At 39.5% G+C, this 22959-nt stretch overlaps 1 protein-coding gene across 2 annotated transcripts; it reads left to right on the plus strand.

Annotated features, from left to right (window-relative positions):
* The first annotated feature begins 18105 nt into the window (after positions 1-18105).
* LOC144574585 (uncharacterized) lies at positions 18106-21977 on the plus strand. Of its 2 annotated transcripts, none has more exons than XM_078324578.1 (11): positions 18106-18262; positions 18341-18457; positions 19318-19370; positions 19572-19734; positions 19826-19948; positions 20032-20160; positions 20326-20424; positions 20510-20599; positions 20716-20800; positions 21084-21214; positions 21533-21977. In XM_078324578.1, the coding sequence occupies exons 1-11, from the start codon at positions 18251-18253 to the stop codon at positions 21653-21655; spliced, it is 1125 nt and encodes a 374-aa protein (XP_078180704.1). In that variant the 5' UTR covers positions 18106-18250; the 3' UTR covers positions 21656-21977. The 2 variants fall into 2 exon arrangements, with proteins under 2 accessions (XP_078180704.1, XP_078180702.1); XM_078324576.1 differs by having other exon boundaries at positions 18123-18262; positions 20510-20607; positions 20721-20800.
* The last annotated feature ends 982 nt before the right edge of the window (positions 21978-22959 follow it).

The raw sequence follows: 22959 nt of genomic DNA on the forward strand, positions 1-22959 counted from the left end.
CCGTGTCCATCTTCCTTTGACCAGGTACAAGAACATCTTGATTGCTTCTTCTTTTTCTCTTTCACATTACCTCACCATGCACAGCTTTCACATAATTTAAAAAACTGTGTGGACCGAACTAAATATTTAATCATTCGCCCATAATAGGGATGGCAAAAAAGCCCATTACCCGGTCGGCCTGCTCATACCCGGTCGGCCCATTACCCGTTCGGCCCATTACCCGGTTGGCCTGACACTGTAGCAGGTCAGGTAGGGCCGGGCCTAAAAACGGGCCAGGTCAGGTGTGGGATTCAGCTAAAGCCCACAGGCTACCTGTTGGGCCTAACTTATTTGAATGAATGAAACTTTTAGGTTATAATTCAGCCTGTCTCATATTTCCGACAAAACTCCCTAGGTTTAGCCAGCCGCTCTTGCCTCTTTCATTCTCTCTCCTTCTCCCTTTCTTGTTTGTGCCCTCCACACGAGTACACGAGAGAGGAGAGACAGACGACACGCCAGACCTTCCTTCACGCCTCAACGCTAGCAGCCGCCACACTAGCAGTCGGATCTCTGAGAAGCAGCCGGATCTCTGAGTCTCTCTCTACACGCCGGATCTCTGAGTCTCTCTCTACTCTCCGCCTCCGCCACACTAGCAGCCGCCTTCGCCACACTAGCAGCACTTCGCCTCTTGCAGTCTTGCTTCAGGACTCAGGTTTGTTTACTATATTACTCTCCTTTTATGAATTACAAATGTCATAACCCGGCAATGAATCGAAATGATCCTTCTTAACAGTTGTGAGTTGTTCGTATATATTATTATTCTTGACGATTGCCTACTTAGGTGCTTGCTTCTTTTGTGAATTGAAATGTAAGGTTATCTATTAAGCAAGGAATAAATTTGTAGCCATGTTCCCTTTTCTATTTTTTTTTTCTGCTGTTTATGTTCTTTTGCTTGGCATGATTGAAAAAAAATTATTTGATGAAATTTACTAAGGGCATTTAATGGTTGGTTGGAGAAATGAAATGAAATCATTTTGACTAATTAGAAGCTAAAAGGTCAACTTGCTGTTTTTTGGAGAAATGAAATCAGAAGCGACAAGATTCTGATATGTGACTCTTTTAAAGTAACTGATGACAGAATGATCCCTCATAAGTCCTAACTAAAACTGTACCAGCACAACTTGTGTTTAAACAGTAGAGTCAAATTTTTGTCATGTTCATGTTCCAAGTGCAATTATTGTCATGGTCAATTATTTTTTTAATCAAGTACTGTCAAAGCTTTTAATTTTTTGAATTATATGTTTTTTTAAAAACAGTGTGTTAAATGCATGCAATTGATTAAATACTCTTCTTTTGGTAGGCAAAATGGCAACCCCGCAAGAACAAGAGACACAAGATATTGTAATGGAAACCATGCAAGAACCCACTAATCGAGAGCACTGTCTCAAGCATCTGTCTCAAGCATGATATCCATTCTTTAATTGGACATTTGTTAAGGGAAGTAGCACTGTCTCAAGCATCTGTTAATTGGATATCCATTCACAGCCTATAAGTTCTAGCAAAATTTACTTGGAAAATAAATATGGCAATGTAAGCATGAAAAAAACAGAATTTGAGAACATATTTGAAACAATAAGCCTATGAAGAAAAAAAAAAGACAAATTTAAAATATTAACCATAATTTCCTTAACAAAATGCCATTTGAGAACATATTTGCATTGAGCCTTCAACCTTCTTTTTTTTATATGAATATTGACTATGAGGTGTTCGACAAAATGCAGGTAAAGAATAAGCTTGTTTGAAGAATTTTTAAAGCTTAAGAATGGGGATCGAGCTGATTATATTTGTTGTTTTTATTCACTATGTTTGTATTTGCTGATTATATTCTTTAAAGCTTAAGAATGAGAATATTGACTATGTTTGTATTTGCTGTTTGTATTTGTTGTTTGTGTTTGCTATTAAAATATTTATTTGTACTGTTTGTGTTTGCTGTTAAAATACATGAAGAATGCTGTTAAAATGAGACTAGGCATAGTTGGGTCAGGCCGGGTAAGGCAGCCCATGGGCTGTGGCAGGCAGGCTAAGGCAGGCGCAGGTTTGCAGAAATTGCCCACAGGCAGGCCGGGTATCAATTTCTAGGCCCGTTATAATGGGCCAGGCAGGTCAGGTATAAATTTTAATCAGGCAGGCCGGGTATGGGATTGGTAAAATACCCGTGGGCTCGGCCCATTGCCATCCCTAGCCCATAACCAGATTACAAAACTGGTTGGACGGGGAACCGAATCGTCTGCCCCAGAGTCACTGCAGAGTAGGTCCCATTTTAATCCTAAATTCTAAATCATTTTAATCCTAAATTCTTTAACAGTAACTGGGTCCACCCCGCAGAGACTCTGGGGGCAGAAATTTCCTGCACCCCAGGGGACAGGAGATTTGATTCCGTTGAACGGAAGTAATATTCGGAACGAGATCACTTGCCTCCAGGAACAGAAAATTCCTGCAGTCGCTGCTGAGTGGGTCCAAATCACTTTTAACATTTAAATATTTGATTTAGAGTTCATTTTGAATGCGCCTGAAGCCAACTTTGGTAACCCCCATAAGGCCATAACTAGATTTTCGATGGTTCAAAATATGTTGGTGTGAAAGGGGTGGGACCAGACTCAAAATTTTGGTCATTCAATATCTGAACTAAAACTTTAATTCAATCCTTATTATTTTTCAAAACAAAAAAATAATCAATATATTTTCTGACATTTTTTTTTATTTCTAAAAAAATAAAAAATAAAATGGCACAACAAGAGGCTAATAGAAAGCTATATTTCAAACAACAATTCCTATGACCATAACCATTCCTATATTTCAAACAAGCATGGAATTAATTTTGGCCAGAATGTGAGATTATTATACGATCAGGTACCTTAATTAGGAGATACTTTATTTATAAGTGTTCAAAACGGCTGTCAATTTCGTTGAAACCGAATAAAATAGATAAACCAAACTGTTATCAGTATTTAAAATTCCAATCGAATTAACTGAATTACAATGACCAACATAATAAGAACCAAACCGTTTAAACCAAATTAAATTTTAGTTTGTTTGATTAAACCGAATAAGAGAGATCAAATTTAAGAATAAATAAAACTCAATACATACACTAATTATTAGTAATTTTATAGAAATAAATATAAAAAATTAAATATACACATTATTCAATTCCATATAAAATATGTAGATGTTTTCAAATATAAACTATACTTGAACCATTTAATTCAGTCAGTTCCATTTAATCGGTTTGAAACATAAACCAAACCAATTCATTTAAACTGAAATAATTTGTAAATTCAACCGAACTGATACATTTAAATCGAAAAACCGACACCCCGAACTCCAGTTGCTTGAAAGATCCAGTGCTATATGTGACAGTGTAGAATGCGATCTGAGTTGTCCGTTTTAATCTGGCAAAGCAAATTCTCCTATATTTCAAATAGGCACATAATTAATTTTGATCTAACTGTGAATATTCTACACGGTCATATACATTAAAAAATATGTTTGCTTTGCTTGAATTCAAATCCAATGCAATGCCTGACACCAATTACTTTGGGCCGAATTCACAGTGCAAAGATCTGATTATTGATCTCGTCATATGGGCTATAATGAATGTATGATATTTCGTAGATACTAATAGGCCTAACATGAGTCGTATAAAAATCTTGCCCAACAGAGAGAAGCATTGATCTATAGTTTCTCACAAAAACAAAACAACCATATATAGTTTTTACTATCATGGAGATTAGGGCTCCACAAAAATTTCGTAATTCGTGATTCGATTTGAATTTGATTCGAAAAAAGTTTGTAATTAATTCTTTCTGAAACAAATCAAACTCAAACTGGTTATAATTCGTTCGAAATTGATTCGTGAACTATTTATGTTTGAATCTTAAATAATGCAACTAATGGATTCAACCATTAATCTTTAATAATGCAGGAACCAAACTTATATCACACCTCAAAATTGTTAATATAATGGTAACTTATAATAGAAAAATGTTTCAACAGAGTAACAAATTAACAATGGAATAAGTTTCATTTGACTAGGTCCATGCCGTGGTTTTAATCAATCCAGCAGCGTAAAATGTACGAAAATCTTAAACTGGCTCATAATCCATCAGCGTGAATTCGTGAAAGGTAAGAGGAAACCATGTGAATTTTGTTCCGCGATAATAAAACTGATTCATAAACTAGGGTTGCCAAAAAAAATTCTAGTTCATAATTCGATTGACTTCGATTCGAAAAACTTGTAGTTCGCAATTAATTGATTCAAATTTTTTTCGTTCTGAAACAAATCAAATCAATTCGATTCGAATCTTATTCAAACTCAAAACTCAAACTAGGGTGAGTTCAATTCAGTTTGATTTGTTTACAGCCCTAATGTTGATCATTTATAATAAGAAAGTTAATCATTTTATAGGAAAAATTAGGACTTTAAATTTCATAATCTGATCCAAACAGCCTCTTATTCCATTAGTTCGCCTCTATCCTAATTGAAATTAGAGGAGGATCTAATTACACCATTTTATGATGGCACATCTTGACACCATATTTTTAGTCATTTTTGCGATTTTAAAATCCAAAAGATGATCCGAACTATTCAACATGATCTCTGATATCTCCATATTATGTCTAATTTACAGCCCTAATTTATACTTAAACCTGTGTTTTAAAGCCTATAAATGTGGACTTTTTACTTATATTTCGAAGAAATGTGGTACTGCTATGTTTTGTTTGGTATTTTGCAGGAAAAAGGGCGAAAAACTGGATCTGACAATTTTTCATACGGCCTGTATGACATACCCTACGGGCCGTACAGGATCTGCCCAACCACACAGAAGATTCCACAACAGAGGCACATAGTCTCCAAGACAAAACACAGCCCTACGGGCCGTATGGGGTCCCCTACGGGCCGTAGGGTGCTAAATCGGAAAAATCCAGCAGGATCTGAAATCAGCTGAAATCAAGGAGGCCGAAAAGGAAGCCTCTGCACACGCGATCCAGGGCATTAAATGAGATATTTCCTCACCAAAAAAAGGGGGATTCACCACTGGAACTTGGACAAGCTTTCTTGGAGCAAAAGACAAGAGGAGGAGAGGAAGAAGAGAAGTGAAAAACGCGAGTTTGCAACGGATCTTCAGATTTTCCACTGTTTTGTCATGAACTCTTTTATTTTCTGTTATTTGTGTTATCTTAGGAACATGAGTAGCTAATTTACTTTGTTTCTAGGGCTAAGATGTAGTTTCTAGTTTGGTTTTGTTTGCATGCTACTTGGATTTTGTGTTGAATGCTTCGTTTTTACCTTGTTGAGTAGTATTTTGATTGCTTTATTTGTGCTTGCTTGAATTGATTAGTCATCCCGTTAGATGAATGCGCACATCTAAGTGTTAGGAGCCAAGTCTATGACATTTAATCCAACCGAATAAAGTATATGAAGTAGGGTTAAACCAAGGAGTACCCGAAATGTGAAACTTTCCTTGAGGCGAAAGTCCTTGGATACTTTTAGTAAACCAACAAGTAACTTAGATAAATTAGGCCAAAATGCGAAAGTTGAGGTTTAACGCATCTAAGAGGGAAGTATTTGAGTCCGGTAATCGGGTACTAGGCCAAAATGCGAAAGTTGAGGTTAGGTATCTAGATCTGGTCGATAGAAACCCTAAACATTAGTATCAACACAGAAAACAGTAGCTGCAGCATTAACTCGGGGTCCCCTACGGGCCGTATGGGAAGCCATACGGGCCGTATGCCTCGGGGCTGAACAGAAATGAAATCTGAACCCTGGAAACGCCTTTTTATTAATTGAAAACAACTTTAATTCTTTTTATTGCTTTTTAAACTTGTCATAAATCATTAGAATTGTTAGAATTAAACTAATTCAATTTCTCTCACTTCTAGAATTTTAAGTAACTTTAGGATAAGTCCGGTTATTTTCTTCCGTCCCTGTGGATCGATACCTGAGCATACTCATCGATAGGATAGTACACTTGCTATCTGATTTGACAGAGTGTAACAAAGGTTTAAAAGGTATAGCTTGCTATACTGAAACTTTGTAGCATATATTCTGTGCGAACAAGTTTTTGGCGCCGTTGCCGGGGAAGGCAACGAAAATTCTGGACTTTTTCTTATTTTTGCTTGATTCTAGATTTTAATTTTAATTTTTCTTTTTCTATCTTTGCAGGAACATACTGGAAGGGTCACTGCCCGAGAACCACTATCAACTCAGAAGCAAAGGGCAGACTTCCAACTCATTCGTTCCAGCACCACCACATCTGTCACCTCTCCGTACGGCCCGTAGGAGATTCATACGGCCCGTACCAGCCGACAACAGAGGCCAGAAGGACCTAGAACAGGACACAATGAATAACGGCGGAGTTAATCCACCCATCACTGATCCACCCGTTCAGGATCCACCCATCCAGGACCCTCCCGTCCAGGACCAGTTCTCTGATGATGAAGGAGCAGATTATGCGCCCAGGACATTGCGAGAGTTTAATGTCCCGAGAGCTGAAGATGTTAGAGGAGCAATCCGATTGCCAAGGATTGCTGGCAACCAGCCCAACTTCAATCCGGGCGTTGTCAACATCGTCCAGCAAAACACATTCCAGGGCATGGATCATGAGGATCCACATGCCCATGTTCAAACTTTTCTTGAGTGTTGTGCCACCATTAAAATTAATGGCGCAACAGCTGATTACATTAGGCTTGCTTTATTTCCTTTCACTCTTAGGGATAAAGCCAAGAAATGGTTAGGGTCACTACCAAGGGATTCAATTACAACTTGGAGGGAACTGTCCAAACTGTTTTTGACCAGATTTTTCCCCCATAAAAGAACTGCCGAGATTAGGACCCAACTGACCAGTTTCAGACAAAGGTTTGATGAACCACTGAATGAGGCCTGGGAAAGGTTTAGGGAATTACAATACTCTTGTCCACATCACGGTATTCCCGAATGGTTACTTGTTCAGTCTTTTTATTCTGGTTTAACTGATACCACTTGTACTTCTGTTGATGCAGTTGCAGGTGGAGCTCTCATGGATCGAGAGGCTACCGAGGCAATGAATTTAATTGACAATATGGCAACTAACCAACAATGGTCCGGTCGAGGGAGCACTCGAGGAACTGGAGGAGGCCGAATTGAGGTCGATCAGATCACCGCTCTCACCGCCAAGATGGATGCCATGCAGAAGGCTTTTGACAAGATGAGTGTCAAAGCGCTTGGTAATCAGCAACCACAACCTTGTGTTATGTGTGGGGATGATAGACACGAGTATGAGAATTGTCCGCTTGCGCAAAGAGATGAAGAACCCGAGCAAGTGAATTCTCTCAACAATGAGCCATCTTACTTCCCAAAACCTCCTTTCACCCGAACCTATTCCAAGGACCCGATTGAACAACAGAACTGGAGGTGGAAACAAAACAACCCCCCACACTTCAATAACAACCCTTCTGGCAGCAACAATAACAACCGCAACTTCTACAACAATGCTGCATTCAATAACTCGAACAACCGTGCACCATACTCAGGACCATCTAAACCCTATGTTACCCCTGCTGTGGAGAACTTTATGCATGAGCAAGGGAAGATGAATCAAATGCTCTTCGAACAAATGCAAGCAATCAACGCTCAGTTGGCTAGTTTGGCCGCCCAAAACAAACCTCAAAATGGGAGCCAAACCGCACCACCACAACCTGGAATGCTACCAGGCCAACCAGAGATTAACCCCAGGGAAGAGGCTAAGGCAGTGACATTGCGAAGTGGGACACAGTACCAAGGACCAACCATGCCTGTCGAGCCAGAAGCCGAACCTACGGCCCGTATGAATCCAGTACGGCCCGTAGAGACAACCACTGAGATTTCTGAGCAGCCAGCATCTGATCCGATTGAAATTGTGAATGAAGAGACATACCATACGGCCCGTACCAGACCCGTACGGCCCGTACCAGATGAAGCTGACAAGCAGAAAAAGAAGGTGACCGAGAAGCCACCGCCCTACCGGCCACCAGTTCCATTCCCACAGAGATTAGCAGAAACCCGACTCAATGAACAGTTCTTCAAGTTTATTGAAGTTATGAAGCAATTGCACATTACAATTCCATTCACCGAGGCATTGACCCAAATGCCCACCTACGCTAAGTTTCTCAAGGACATCCTATCCAATAAACGAAGCTTGGGGGGGCGTGAGAGGGTGAAATTGACTGAACAGTGCAGTGCTATACTGAGGAGTGAACTTCCACCGAAATTGGAAGATCCGGGTAAGTTCTCTATTCCATGCACGATTGGCAAGGCCACCATCCGACGAGCTTTGTGTGATTTGGGGGCTAGTGTGAGTCTCATGCCGCGAACTATCTTCGAACGACTGGGTGTGGGCGAGCTTAGACCCACACGAATGACCTTACAACTTGCGGATTCTTCGGTGAGGCTACCACTTGGCATAGTGGAAGATGTACCGGTGCAAGTCGGTAAGTTCTATGTGCCCGGTGATTTTGTTGTGATGGAAATGGAGGAAGACAAGGAGGTCCCTATCATTTTGGGACGACCATTTTTGAGGACCGCGGGAGCGCTGATTGATGTGAAAAATGGGACTTTAACCTTGAACATCGGAGATGAGAAAGTTCACTTTCAAATCGACCGAGCAATGAAGTACCCCGCTCAACCCGAATCGTGTTATATGATCGATGTGGTTGATGAATTGGTTGAAGAGAATTTTCTGGAGCAAGTCGACAACTCGCTAAGGTATCATTTCGATTTTTTATCTGATTTGCAGGATAAAACAAGCGAGCTTGAGACGATTTACACGGCAGACGCAGCACCTGTCTGTCTGGAAGGATATCCATACGGGCCGTACCCAGATCACACGGGCCGTAGACCAGAGGAATTTCAAACAGAGAAGCTGGAGATTGAGAAGGAAACGAAGGCTCAGCCTGAAGCTGAAGCATACGGCCCGTACCCAGATCATACGGACCGTACGACCAGACAGACAGAGCAGATCACTCCCGAATTAAAACCTCTCCCAGCCTCTCTCAGGTATGAATTCCTTGATTCAGAAAAGAAATGTCCTGTTATTGTAAATGCAGGATTGACCCCTGACCAAACCGCCAAGCTCATGGAGAAGTTGAGAACCCACAAAGGCGCGATTGGATATTCTATCAAGGACTTGAAGGGGATCGATCCAACCATTTGCACACACAGGATCTTGCTAGAGGATGACCACAAGCCTTCAGTTGAACAACAAAGACGGCTCAACCCAAATCTGAAAGAGGTAGTAAAGAAAGAAATTTTAAAACTTTATGAAGCAGGTATTATCTACCTGATTTCTGACAGCAAATGGGTGAGCCCCGTCCATGTGGTTCCCAAGAAAGGAGGAGCAACAGTGGTGAAGAATGAAAAAGATGAGATGATCCAAACACGTGTTGCAACCGGTTGGAGGATGTGCATTGACTACCGGAAGCTCAACGCGGCTACACGCAAGGATCACTTTCCCTTGCCATTTGTTGATCAACTCCTAGAAAGGCTTGCTAATCACTCATATTTCTGTTATCTTGATGGTTATTCAGGTTTCTTTCAGATTCCCATTCATCCGCAGGACCAAGAGAAGACCACATTCACATGCCCATACGGTACCTATGCATACCGTAGAATGCCCTTTGGTCTTTGCAATGCACCTGCAACTTTTCAGAGAGCCATGATGGCTATTTTTTCTAATTTTATTGAAAAAGAAGTTGAAATTTTTATGGATGATTTTTCTTTATATGGTACTTGTTTTGATTCTTGTTTGGCTAATTTGTGTAAGATTTTGCAGAGATGTGAAGAAGTGAATTTAATCCTCAATTGGGAAAAATGTCATTTCATGGTCCAAGAAGGAGTAGTCTTGGGACATGTTGTCACCTCAAGGGGGATTGAGGTTGACAAAGCAAAAATTGAGGTAATTGAGAAACTCGAAATCCCAACAAATGTCAAGGGGGTTCGAAGTTTTCTCGGACATGCAGGTTTTTATCGCCGTTTCATAAAGGATTTCTCGAAAATTGCGAAACCATTGACCAATCTACTTATTAAAGATTCTGATTTTGTTTTTACTGATGATTGTGTCAAGTCTTTTTGCAGTTTAAAGGAAGCCCTTATTTCTGCACCTATCTTACAGCCACCCGATTGGTCACTATCGTTTGAGTTGATGTGCGATGCAAGTGACTATGCAGTTGGGGCAGTTCTGGGGCAGCGGAAAGACAAGAAGCCCTGTGCTATCTATTATGCTAGCAATGTGTTAGATCCGGCCCAAATGAACTACACCACAACCGAGAAGGAGCTTCTCGCCATTGTTTTCGCCCTTGACAAATTCAGATCATATTTGGTGGGCTCGAAGATAGTGGTCTACACCGATCATGCTGCACTAAGGTACCTTTTGACTAAAAAAGATGCAAAACCAAGGCTAATAAGATGGATTCTTCTTTTGCAGGAGTTTGATCTTGAGGTAAGAGATAAGAAAGGAGTCGAGAACTCTGTGGCGGATCATCTGTCCCGGCTTCGTTGGGAAGAGGACACCACAATCGAACTCCCGATCAATGACTCATTCCCCGATGAACAGCTCCTCGCATTCAGTTCTGACCTGGAGGACATCCATACAGGCCGTACAGAAGTTCATACGGTCTGTATGATTCAGCATACGGCCCGTACGCACTTCCATACAGGCCGTACGCAGACCAACCAGAGCAAACAGCAAGCTCCCTGGTATGCCGACATCGCTAATTACCTGGTCTCTGGAGATTTGCCTGGCACAATGTCCCACCAGCAGAAGAAGAAACTCAAGTCTGATGCCAAGTACTACTTTTGGGATGAGCCCTACCTCTTCAAGATTGGAATTGATGGCATATACCGACGCTGTGTTCCCCACGAGGAAACAAGTTCTATTCTTGCACATTGCCACTCATCCGCTTATGGAGGACACTCTTCATACTCCAAGACTACTGCCAAGGTATTACAATCTGGTTTCTTTTGGCCCTCTCTTTTCAAAGATGCAAGATCTTTTGTTCTAGCTTATGACAGGTGCCAAAGAACCGGAAAAATGACGAGACGAAGTGAAATGCCTCTCAACTTTATCCTAGAGGTAGAGATTTTTGATGTTTGGGGAATTGATTTCATGGGCCCATTCCCTTCCTCTCGAGGGAATGAGTATATTTTGGTGGCAGTTGACTATGTGTCAAAGTGGGTAGAGGCAATGGCATGCCGCAAGGCTGACTCGAATTCTGTGAAAAGGCTTTTCAATGAGATCATTTTCCCTCGTTTCGGGGTACCTCGAGCTGTTATCAGTGACGGAGGCAAGCACTTCGTCAATCGACAATTCAACAATCTCTTGAGCCGACATGGGGTGACTCATAAGGTATCCACTTCTTACCATCCTCAAACTAATGGCCAAGCTGAGATTTCTAACAGGGAAATCAAGTCGATTTTAGAGAAAACGGTGGCAAGGACAAGGAAGGATTGGGCTTTCAAGCTGCATGATGCACTTTGGGCCTACCGCACTGCATTCAAGACACCAATTGGCATGAGTCCTTACAAGCTGGTGTATGGAAAGTCGTGCCACCTCCCTGTTGAAATTGAGCACAAGGCATTCTGGGCCACAAGAGCAATCAACATGGACCTACTTGCAGCTGGAGAAAAACGTGTCCTCGACTTACATGAGTTGGAGGAAATGAGGCTGCATGCGTATGAGAATGCTAGGTTTTACAAGGAAAAGACGAAGCGATTGCATGACCAACGCATTTCGCCTCGCCAATTCAAAGAGGGAGATCTTGTACTTTTGTTTAATTCTAGATTGAGAATTTTTCCAGGTAAACTCAAGTCAAGGTGGTCCGGCCCATTTCAAGTGAAGAAAGTGTATCCTTTTGGAGCAGTCGATATCTGGAGCACGGAAAGTGGTACCTTCAAGGTGAATGATCAGCGCCTCAAGCATTACGTTGCTGACCACCTGATGAATGAGCGGAGCGTTCAGTTTCTTTCTGACCCCGCTCCGATTGAAACTTAATTTGCAAGGCGGTCTAGCTAAAGACCTAAAACAAGCGCTTCTTGGGAGGCAACCCAAGCACTTTTTAATTTATTTTTATTTTGTTTAGTCATTTCTTTTATTTTAGTTTCAGTTTTTGCATGTTTAATTTCGTATTAGTTTAATTCTGATTCTTCGATTTTTAGTTATCTTTCAAACCAGATCAGATAGGAGAAAAATACAATTCTGGGCGTTCATACGGCCCGTACCAGTTTCCTTACAGGCCGTAGGGCATCCATTCGGCGCGGACACCCAAGAGTCGCGACTCTCTCTCTTCGCGTCCCTTCAACTCACCCGTCTACCTTTTTATACCCCCCCTCCTGACAGAACCCGAAAAACCCTGACCCACCCAACCCCACCTTGTCGTCTTCCTCCTACGGGCCGCACGAGAAGCCGTACCCCTAAACCCTAGCCGCCGCCACCTTCTCCTCCGCTCGCCTCCGCCACTAGCCGCCCGATCTCGCCACTGCAGAAAGGACCCGCGCCGTTCTCCACGCTGACCCGACCGCCGCCGTCTCTCTCTCGCCATTTTTTCCACCACACTCACCCGCCGGCCGCCTCCCCTCCTTCTCCAAGGTAAGCACCCTTACCTTTCTCCTTTTCTATTTTTACTCATTTTCTACCATTTTTCTTTGTTTTTCCACCTTCTCCTCCGATCTCTCGGCCACCACTGTCAATCCACCAGTCGAAACCCAAACCCCAACAAAAACCACCAAGACCCTACGGCCTGTACACCAACCCTTACAGCCCGTAGACAATCCCTGCCGAGAACCACAACCAACTCTACCATAACCTTACAGGCCGTACCCACAACCTTACAGGCCGTACCAGAGGTACCTGACAGCCATGTCTAGTGAACACCACAGAAAGAGCCGCCAAGACCGCACACCACAACCACCACCCCATCCAGTCCCTGAGCCATATGACTCTGGCTCTGACCAAACCCACTCTGGTGAATACACCGACCGATCCAACCGCTTTGCGGAACGGTATTTTGAGATGCCCACTCGTCGGATGTACGAAAACTTCATCAATCTCCAAAAGAAGAAGTTTGAGAACACAGCAATGGTCGACCTAGGCACACTCCACAGTTTTGGAGTGGAGGATGATTTCGTCCTCCTAACTGCTGGAGTTGGATTTGGCATGGATTTTTGGAACCTTCGCCTCCCAGCCTACGCAATGGACACCAAGGAATTTCTCTCTTCTCTCGAGCTTAAGAGGGACAATCAAGATGTCCCCTTCATCAAATTCCGGCTGTGCAATAGCACTCACCGAGTCTATTTTCCTACTCGCGAGTGGTTCAGTTTCCGACGAGAGCCCACTTCTGACACCCTCAGTTTCCGTGAGGGATGGGATAGGGATACCTTCTGGGGCATGATCACTGGCTGCCCTAGATCGGCCAGTTCAGAATACCGAGCCCGCTTCATCCCTCACCCCGTTCTCCGTATCATCCAGCGCGCCCTCGCTTCTACCATCTTTGCGCGAGGAGAGACTCTGAACCGCGCCAACACTTGTGATCTCATGCTTATGGACACTATGCTCCGTCCAGACACCGAGTCTCCGGACCTAGCCCTTCTCATGGTCCAGCACTGGATCCAGCAGCGCGAAAACAAGAAGAGTGGTGGCAAGATCAAAATAGGGGCCTATGTTGAGCTCATTAAGCGAAAGCTTGGATTAGGAGCAATACCGGGTAGAGAGCCATGCACCGGTCCCACCATTATGGATGCTGACAGCTACCGCCAGGGCCTATTCATCTCTATCTCCCGTGGCCCAGCGGGTCACCAGGACCTCTATGATTGGCGCTTTGAGAATGGTGCCTCGCGCAGGTTACCATTTGGCCCCTCCATCTCACCACATGACCCATCCACCTGGTTGATCACAGCTCCTCCACCACCGCCCTCTGATGCACCCAGCTCTTCTACCCAGCCACCACCATCACAGTCTGCACCCCCACACCTGGCTGACCCTACTCTTAGGGATATCTACTCCATCATGAGGGACATCAGGGATACTCAGCTGGAGCAGGGCCGTCACATCACAGCTATCCATCAGCAGACAGACATTCACGGCGAGTGCTTGGATGAGATCAGTGGCCACATGTTTGATTATGCTCAGCGCCTTGGTGACATTGAGGACCAGTTTCGTGACTGGCGCTTCGACCCCTCCTATGACTACTGATCAGGTTTGTTTTCACTACCCCAGCTTTTATCTTTTTATCTTAGTTTACTTGCTTCCATGTCTTGAAGCATTGAGGACAATGCTCAGACTAAGCTTGGGGGGGTGATTAGTTGATTTGTTTAGTTGCATGTAGTTTTGTTCTTTTTGTTTTTTGCGTTTGCATGTTTCGAGGATTAATTTGTGTGAATTGCGAATTAGGGACCAAATTGAGAAATTTTGATTGAGAGATGGTTGAATTTGTGAAATTGGAAGTAAACACACATTTGGTTGAAAGAACTGTATATGATAGTTTGTTTTGGGACTTTGTAGAGCTGAGAATTGAATTGTACCAAGAAAGCATTTAAAACCGAACTGTGCCTTGTAAAAATAGAGAAATGAGATTTGAAAACAATAGAAAGGTTGGGATATCCATTGGTATGAGAGAATACCATTGGATATGTGTATTCATGATATGTGCAAACAAATTAAAATATATATATATATAAAAAAAAGAGAAAAAGATGGAGAAAATAAGAGTACTGGCAATAAGTCCATTAAGGGCGCCTTTGAGCTCGTCTCCCAAAAATAAAAATAAAATAAAAAAAATCTTTGCACATGTCAACACATGTAGTCCGCGACTTTCTGACCTAAGCTTGTTCCAAGCTTGGGGGGGTATCAAAGAAAAACAAATCACTACAAATGAGGGCATAAACTTGGTAGAAAATGAACTATTGATGCGTTTGATTACTTGGTGCTTACAAATAGCAATACATTCTTGAATATGGGGTTTTGATTGATTGAATTGTGGGGTGAATCAAAATGGACCAAAGGAAACCAAATCACTATCCAAAATGACTCTAATAGGTTTCTAACGAACGCAAGACCATGCAAATTTTCCTCTTATTAGATTAACTTGCATTTAGGTAAGTCCAACAACCAGAATCACACCTAAGTTAGAATTTTTGCTTGAGGACACGCAAAGTTCAAGCTTGGGGGAATTTGATATCTCCATATTATGTCTAATTTACAGCCCTAATTTATACTTAAACCTGTGTTTTAAAGCCTATAAATGTGGACTTTTTACTTATATTTCGAAGAAATGTGGTACTGCTATGTTTTGTTTGGTATTTTGCAGGAAAAAGGGCGAAAAACTGGATCTGACAATTTTTCATACGGCCTGTATGACATACCCTACGGGCCGTACAGGATCTGCCCAACCACACAGAAGATTCCACAACAGAGGCACATAGTCTCCAAGACAAAACACAGCCCTACGGGCCGTAGGGTGCTAAATCGGAAAAATCCAGCAGGATCTGAAATCAGCTGAAATCAAGGAGGCCGAAAAGGAAGCCTCTGCACACGCGATCCAGGGCATTAAATGAGATATTTCCTCACCAAAAAAAGGGGGATTCACCACTGGAACTTGGACAAGCTTTCTTGGAGCAAAAGACAAGAGGAGGAGAGGAAGAAGAGAAGTGAAAAATGCGAGTTTGCAACGGATCTTCAGATTTTCCACTGTTTTGTCATGAACTCTTTTATTTTCTGTTATTTGTGTTATCTTAGGAACATGAGTAGCTAATTTACTTTGTTTCTAGGGCTAAGATGTAGTTTCTAGTTTGGTTTTGTTTGCATGCTACTTGGATTTTGTGTTGAATGCTTCGTTTTTACCTTGTTGAGTAGTATTTTGATTGCTTTATTTGTGCTTGCTTGAATTGATTAGTCATCCCGTTAGATGAATGCGCACATCTAAGTGTTAGGAGCCAAGTCTATGACATTTAATCCAACCAAATAAAGTATATGAAGTAGGGTTAAACCAAGGAGTACCCGAAATGTGAAACTTTCCTTGAGGCGAAAGTCCTTGGATACTTTTAGTAAACCAACAAGTAACTTAGATAAATTAGGCCAAAATGCGAAAGTTGAGGTTTAACGCATCTAAGAGGGAAGTATTTGAGTCCGGTAATCGGGTACTAGGCCAAAATGCGAAAGTTGAGGTTAGGTATCTAGATCTGGTCGATAGAAACCCTAAACATTAGTATCAACACAGAAAACAGTAGCTGCAGCATTAACTCGGGGTCCCCTACGGGCCGTATGGGAAGCCATACGGGCCGTATGCCTCGGGGCTGAACAGAAATGAAATCTGAACCCTGGAAACGCCTTTTTATTAATTGAAAACAACTTTAATTCTTTTTATTGCTTTTTAAACTTGTCATAAATCATTAGAATTGTTAGAATTAAACCAATTCAATTTCTCTCACTTCTAGAATTTTAAGTAACTTTAGGATAAGTCCGGTTATTTTCTTCCGTCCCTGTGGATCGATACCTGAGCATACTCATCGATAGGATAGTACACTTGCTATCTGATTTGACAGAGTGTAACAAAGATTTAAAAGGTATAGCTTGCTATACTGAAACTTTGTAGCATATATTATGTGCGAACAATCTCCATATTAAAATGTGCTTGGAGACCAAATTTTACATTTTTTTAAACTTTTTTAGTATTTATTAAGATGTGTACAAAATTGTTATCTTCAGACAATTCAGTCCAAACGAAGGGGCAAGACTCAAAATCATAGCTGAATGAGTGGATTGGATTCTGCTTTGCAAAAAAGGAATTAGCGAGCCTCCTAAAGAGTAACGGAGGTGTGTGAAGGTAGGCTCAAGCGTGGCTTCTCGCTTCACTGAAATGGGAGGGGATCATCGATGATCTGGCAGGTCTGGTGAGTGCTTTTCAGACCCACTAATGGCTATTTGGATCATTGAAAAATAATAATTTTAAAAAATTCTAAATAAATAGTAATAAATTTTAAAAAAAATATAAAATTTGGTCTTCAAGTACATTTTAATATGGACATTACGTTGAACAGTTCGGATCGATTATTTAAATTTTGAAATAAAAAAATAATTTATAAAAATATGGTATCAAGATGTGTCACCATAAAATAGTGTAATTGGATCCCTCCTCTTAAAATTAAAGTTGACATGAAAAAATCCTCTTTATTAGCTGTTGTATTGTAGAAACTAACAGGAACAATCTTTTACTTTTCTTTTTTATTATCACTTGGCACATAGTCTAACGAAGGAAGGAAATTTAAATGCGAGATACCAGAATATGACATATAGGAAACATTTTCAAAGTTATCACTAAAGTTAAATGCCGAGATTTAATTATTAAAAAATTATGGAAAAAGGCCAAAGATGTTAACAAACAATGTCAGAATTATAATAGCAATTAGAGCTGAATTAGAATTTGTATTTATGTATATTAGTAATATTAATTACATTTTGTAAATTGAAACTTGTTTGTATATTTATATTTGTTAACATATTGTGTACATATAATATTATTTTTAGTTAAATTTCTAAATAAGTATGCAAATTAAGAGGTAAAAATTAATAATTGTTATAAAATAAAGACAAATAATAATAAACAAGACAGAAAACACATAAAAGATGACAATATCTTTATTCATACATTTGTCATGTGTATACAATACAAAATTACAAAGCCTCTATTTATAGGCTACAATTGTAAATGAAAAGTCATACAAATAATAATAGAGAAATGAATTTCATTAGTAGTAGGCATCAATTCCAATACTAGTGCATGGAGTAGTGGAGAAAGTAAATTGAGAATTAATATTAAGAGTTACAATATAAATGACATCCACACATTTATAATATATTCATAACCCTTCTCCTTAGATGTTCAAGAACGTGTGAATTTTCAAACTATTATCCATGCCATTATTTTGTGAAGTCCCAGCAGGCTCATTTTGCCTTAGTAGGCTCTTGGCCCATATTGTACCGAATCAAAGGAGGAAATAAATCTGCTTCATATTTCCAAAGAATCGCAGCAGATTTATTTCCATCAAAGGAACCCAAATACAGATTCCAACCCCCGATCGTTGATCGATCGTCTCTCCAATCTCCCGACGCCTTGCTCGTCACGATACCCTCGCTCATCCCCATTCACATCACCTTCCCTTGCACATCTTGGAGGCCTCTCCGTTTAATCGATTCTTTATCCTCCAATGAGTGCAGAGGTCTCTCTTCTTTAGGGAAAACTAAATTCAATCACTGTTCATTTCAATGTTGAATTCTCTATTCTTTTTTAATTGCAGGAGCAAATAGACAACAGGAATATAACTAACGATGACGTACTCGGAGATGAAATACCTCCTAACCTACAAGACACACTTTGCGCTCTTTGCTACCGATTACTTGAACTAACTCCCCCTGTAGGTACTACACTCTGATATTGAATACTTACTGTAATCTCATGGAAAGGCATGCTGCATGCATGCATATATTTGACAATTGCGAGAAACTATAATATTGTTATCGAAATTAAAATAGTAAAATTGTAGATATGTTTTGTAGCATATATTGGTTGTGTATCCAATTTGGTGCAATTTGGGAATTGTTTATTGAGTACTCAACTGACGATAAAACTGAAATGTTGATCTTTCAAATCGCTTTGATGGATGGCCAATTGGTCTTCAAATTGAACCAAATTTGATACACCATCTAATGTTGTTTTTTTTTTTTTTTTTTTTTGATAACCGTTTCGTTGGTTGTTATGTTTGTCAAACAACTTGTTGTCAATATGACCTATCTATGTTGATTAAATTGTTTTTGTTTAAATTCTGACTTTGTATAACCTTATTTCTTATTTGGTTTGGGTAGAAAAGTCCCCGTAAACCCTGACATATCCTTTGGATGCCTTTCTTGGGAATTGAACTATCTCTCTATAGAGAGGTGAGGATCCTCACTGTCTTTGTATATTTGTATTTCTTAGGTGTTTAGTTATCCTTTTGTGCTGTATGCTATTATCTCGCTAAGTGCTTGCATGCACTAAACAGCTTGCTTTTGTTGTCTGTGGTCTTGCGTATGTTGGTGGTTAATCTTTAGCTACTCTTTTGTTATGTTTTGTAAGACTGGATGGTTCATGGCAATGAAACAGGCTTAGGCCTTTTTTTCAAAAAAATATTTGTATTTCTTATGTACTGTAATTTTATTTAAGATATATGTGTACTTTTTTTTAAAAATGCTTGGTAGAGATATATGTGTACTTATTGACCCTTTTTCTTATATATAGCATGGGAGATTTAAGCTACAGTTTCCAGGATCGCATCCTGTTTCTCTTAACAGGTAAAATTCTTCTTTTTTCCTAGTAATTTTTATTAAATATTCAAGTATATTAGCTGTTGCTATACTGTCTCCTTAGCTATTAATAGTCCACTTTTTTAATGAGAGTTGTACAATAAACATGTACTCTCTTCCATATCATTAATTTGTAAACTAGAAGCATGATGAAATAATATTTTTAATTATTGTTACTTTTGTTTACAGCGATAACCTGCAACTTCTGAGACAGAGATACTATTACACTACATGGAAAGCTGATGGTACACGATATATGATGCTTATATTGCGTGATAGCTGCTACTTGATTGACCGCAACTTTTGTTTTAGAAGAGTTCAGATGAGGTTTCCCTTGAAGAATATACATGACGTATGAAACAGTTGGTAGATATTGATATTTTTGTCATGTCATATACATGTATTATGTACTTTAACCTTTCTTTTTTCTTGGTGTATGCTAGGGGTTTCATGACATGACTTTAATAGATGGGGAAATGATTATTGATAAGATACCAGAGGTTGGTTTGAAGAGAAGATACCTGGTTTATGATCTAATGACACTTAACGGGTCCTCTAAGGTTAAGGTATGGATCTGGATTTATGCTTTTTTGTAAATTGTTGGTTTGACTTTAATATATTGACATTTTGTCAAATGTACCTTGTGTAGTTGCCATTCTCTGAGAGGTGGAAGCTAATTGAAGAAGAAATTGTGAGACCCCGCAATCATGAAAGAAAGAAATTTGAAGTTGAGGGGAGATCAAACCCTGTTTACAGATATGATGTGGAACTCTTTGGAGTATGTTTCATTTCAACTGCAAGCAAATTTTGTTATGTTATATACTTTTTTGTATTCCTCGTGATCATGTACAGCTGATATTTGCATAATTAAGTTTAATTAGTCAAATGTAAGATTTTTGAATTTCACATCTTTGTAATAAATTTATTGGGTTTTCCATTGCAGGTTAGAAGGAAGGATTTTTGGTTACTCTCAACAGTCACAAAGTTACTCAGGGAGTTCATCCCACGGCTTTCGCATGAAGCTGATGGACTTATATTTCAGGTATTCTTTTAGTAATTACTGTTCATACCTCTCATAATTGTTTTTGGCATATTGTTTTAGTCTAAAACATTTCCAATTAATTTAGGGTTGGGATGACCCATATGTGAACCGAACACATGAAGGGCTTCTAAAATGGAAATATCCAGAGATGAACTCAGTTGATTTTCTGTTTGAGGTTTGTTTGTGTTTTCATCATCCAGGGGAATTATCCAGAGCGTGTTGTACTTCCTCAGTTATTGTTTTTATTTCAATTTTGATGCACTGTTTCCCATTTTTTTTTAATTCGTGCAGATGAGTAGTGGGAACAGGCAGTTGTTATTCCTTAATGAGAAAGGAAAGAAAAGGCTGATGGATGGGGCCCGCATCAATTTTGGAGGTGACTCTTTGGACAGACACATTTCAGGATTACCATTTTAATTCTTTGGATTTATGAACTTTGTTGCTTGATTTTCTTAAATTTTCTTTTTGAAATGTCTAGTTGTTTGAGTAAAATTTATATATTAAATATTACATCTTTACACAGCTCAAGAAAATCATTTTTTGTGCAATCGTCAGAACTTAGTTCGGTCAATTTTTGGTGTACTTTTTTCGCATGCTAGTTGAATTAGAACCAAATCTCTGGAGAAAATTTATATTAACTAAGCAAAGTTCATATGCAGATGTGGAAGATATTAATGCAATGTCAGGAAAAATTGTGGAGTGTTTGTGGAATTCAGATGAGGATTGTTGGGTCTGCATGCGCATTCGTACCGATAAAAAAAAACCTAACGATATCAATACATACCGAAAGGCAACTCTCTCACTGTCTCATCCTGTTCCCTTTTACTTCTAAGGACTACCGGGGTAGTTGATAAGCAAGTGATTTTGGCATTTGTATTTGGACTACTGGCTTTTTCTTCTCTGGTTTTTTTAATGTTCTTTTATAAGCCTTGTTTGTTTTGTGGTTATAAAGAGTGAAAATGAAAGTCTTGGTTAACTCGTGAGTCCTGGTCAAAAGAATTGACAGTGGCTGAAACATTTTGTTGGCAAACCAGCTAGCTGGTACAAAAACAATGTATTAAAATTGTGAATTGCATTGTTTAATGTGTTTGTACTGTGCTAAAATCAGGTGTTGAGGAGCATAAAGGACAACATAACAGAGGAAGTGCTTCTGGGTGAGATTACTGAAATTGTGCACCTCCCCATGTATGCTGATAGAATAGTCCGCTTTCACCACCGGCGGCGCCACTAATAATAAAAAAAGCCCTGCTCTTATATATATTGTATATATAAGAGCATATATTTTCCTTGTGCACCTCATGAGTTAAAGCCCTGCTCTTATATATATTGTATCTTATGTGAGGTGTTATATATATGTTTATAGTTCTTCGTTAAGAGTTTTTCGTTCAGCTGTGTGAGTAATTAATACCTATGGTAAGGTGGGTATAACTTGTATTATATAAAGTTGACTGGGTGCCATTAGTTTGTATGCCGTCTTCTACTTTAGTTTATCTGGAATTTTGGAAAGTGTTTAGATTGAATAGAATTTGTATAACGAAGTTGTTTTTCCATGTGTCCCATTTTCAGTTATGTTTATAATGAAGGATAAAATTGCTACCTTACCTTGGCATCTTGTGAATGTGTATTTGGTATTGCATTTGGGTACACGCTGTGGCTTAGCCTTTCCTCCAAGACAATCAGCAATCATTACTTGCAAAATAATATCTATAAAAATAATATATATAGTTATCTTTCTGAATCTTTATGTGATCATATAAATATTTATAATGCCTTATATATATTGTTCTAAATTAATAAGGTGCAACTTTTTAATATCTTTATATTTTAACATTTTGATTTCAGCAATATATAACCAAAACTACGTTATTATTAATATTGGAGTATCTGTATCCAATATTTTGATTTCAACACTAACTTTTTAATATCTTTATATTTTTAACATTTAGATGGTAATGATTGTTCCTTACAAAATATTGCAGGTTCGCCAATATTAAATTATTAATAATAACGTAGTTTTGGTTATATATTGCAAATTTCTTAAATTTCTAAGACAGATTAGATTTGCACATGCTTATATGAGTAAATAATCATTTGGGACCATATATAATCTGTGTATCTGATTATAATTTCATTTCGAAGAACATCTGAAAATTGCAAATAGGATGCTCAATGGTCTGGTGACTGGTGTACCCTTGCCTCCACCTCCTATTTGTGTGGTCACTTTGTTTCTCCATTTTTAGTCGATGAACGAGCCGAGACCGGAGATTTAACCTTTACTATACTTACTGTACAACCTCATTCCACCCGGCTATGTACGGTGTTCTGATATCCTAACTTTAGTGCAAAGCCAGACAACTTTCTTTAACTTTAACAAACTTAGATAATAAGTGAAAAACACTAAAAATAGATATTTCTCTACCCCCACTATATATCTGTTGATTCACTTGCACACCTCATTTATTTTAGGCCCTGTGGTTTTATTGTTATAAATTGTGTTTTCTTCCCTTATCTATTACATATAGCCCCTGTTTGTAA

This window comes from Carex rostrata, chromosome 23, assembly GCF_964058835.1.
Source record: "Carex rostrata chromosome 23, lpCarRost1.2, whole genome shotgun sequence".
NCBI classification, from domain to species: Eukaryota; Viridiplantae; Streptophyta; class Magnoliopsida; order Poales; family Cyperaceae; genus Carex; species Carex rostrata.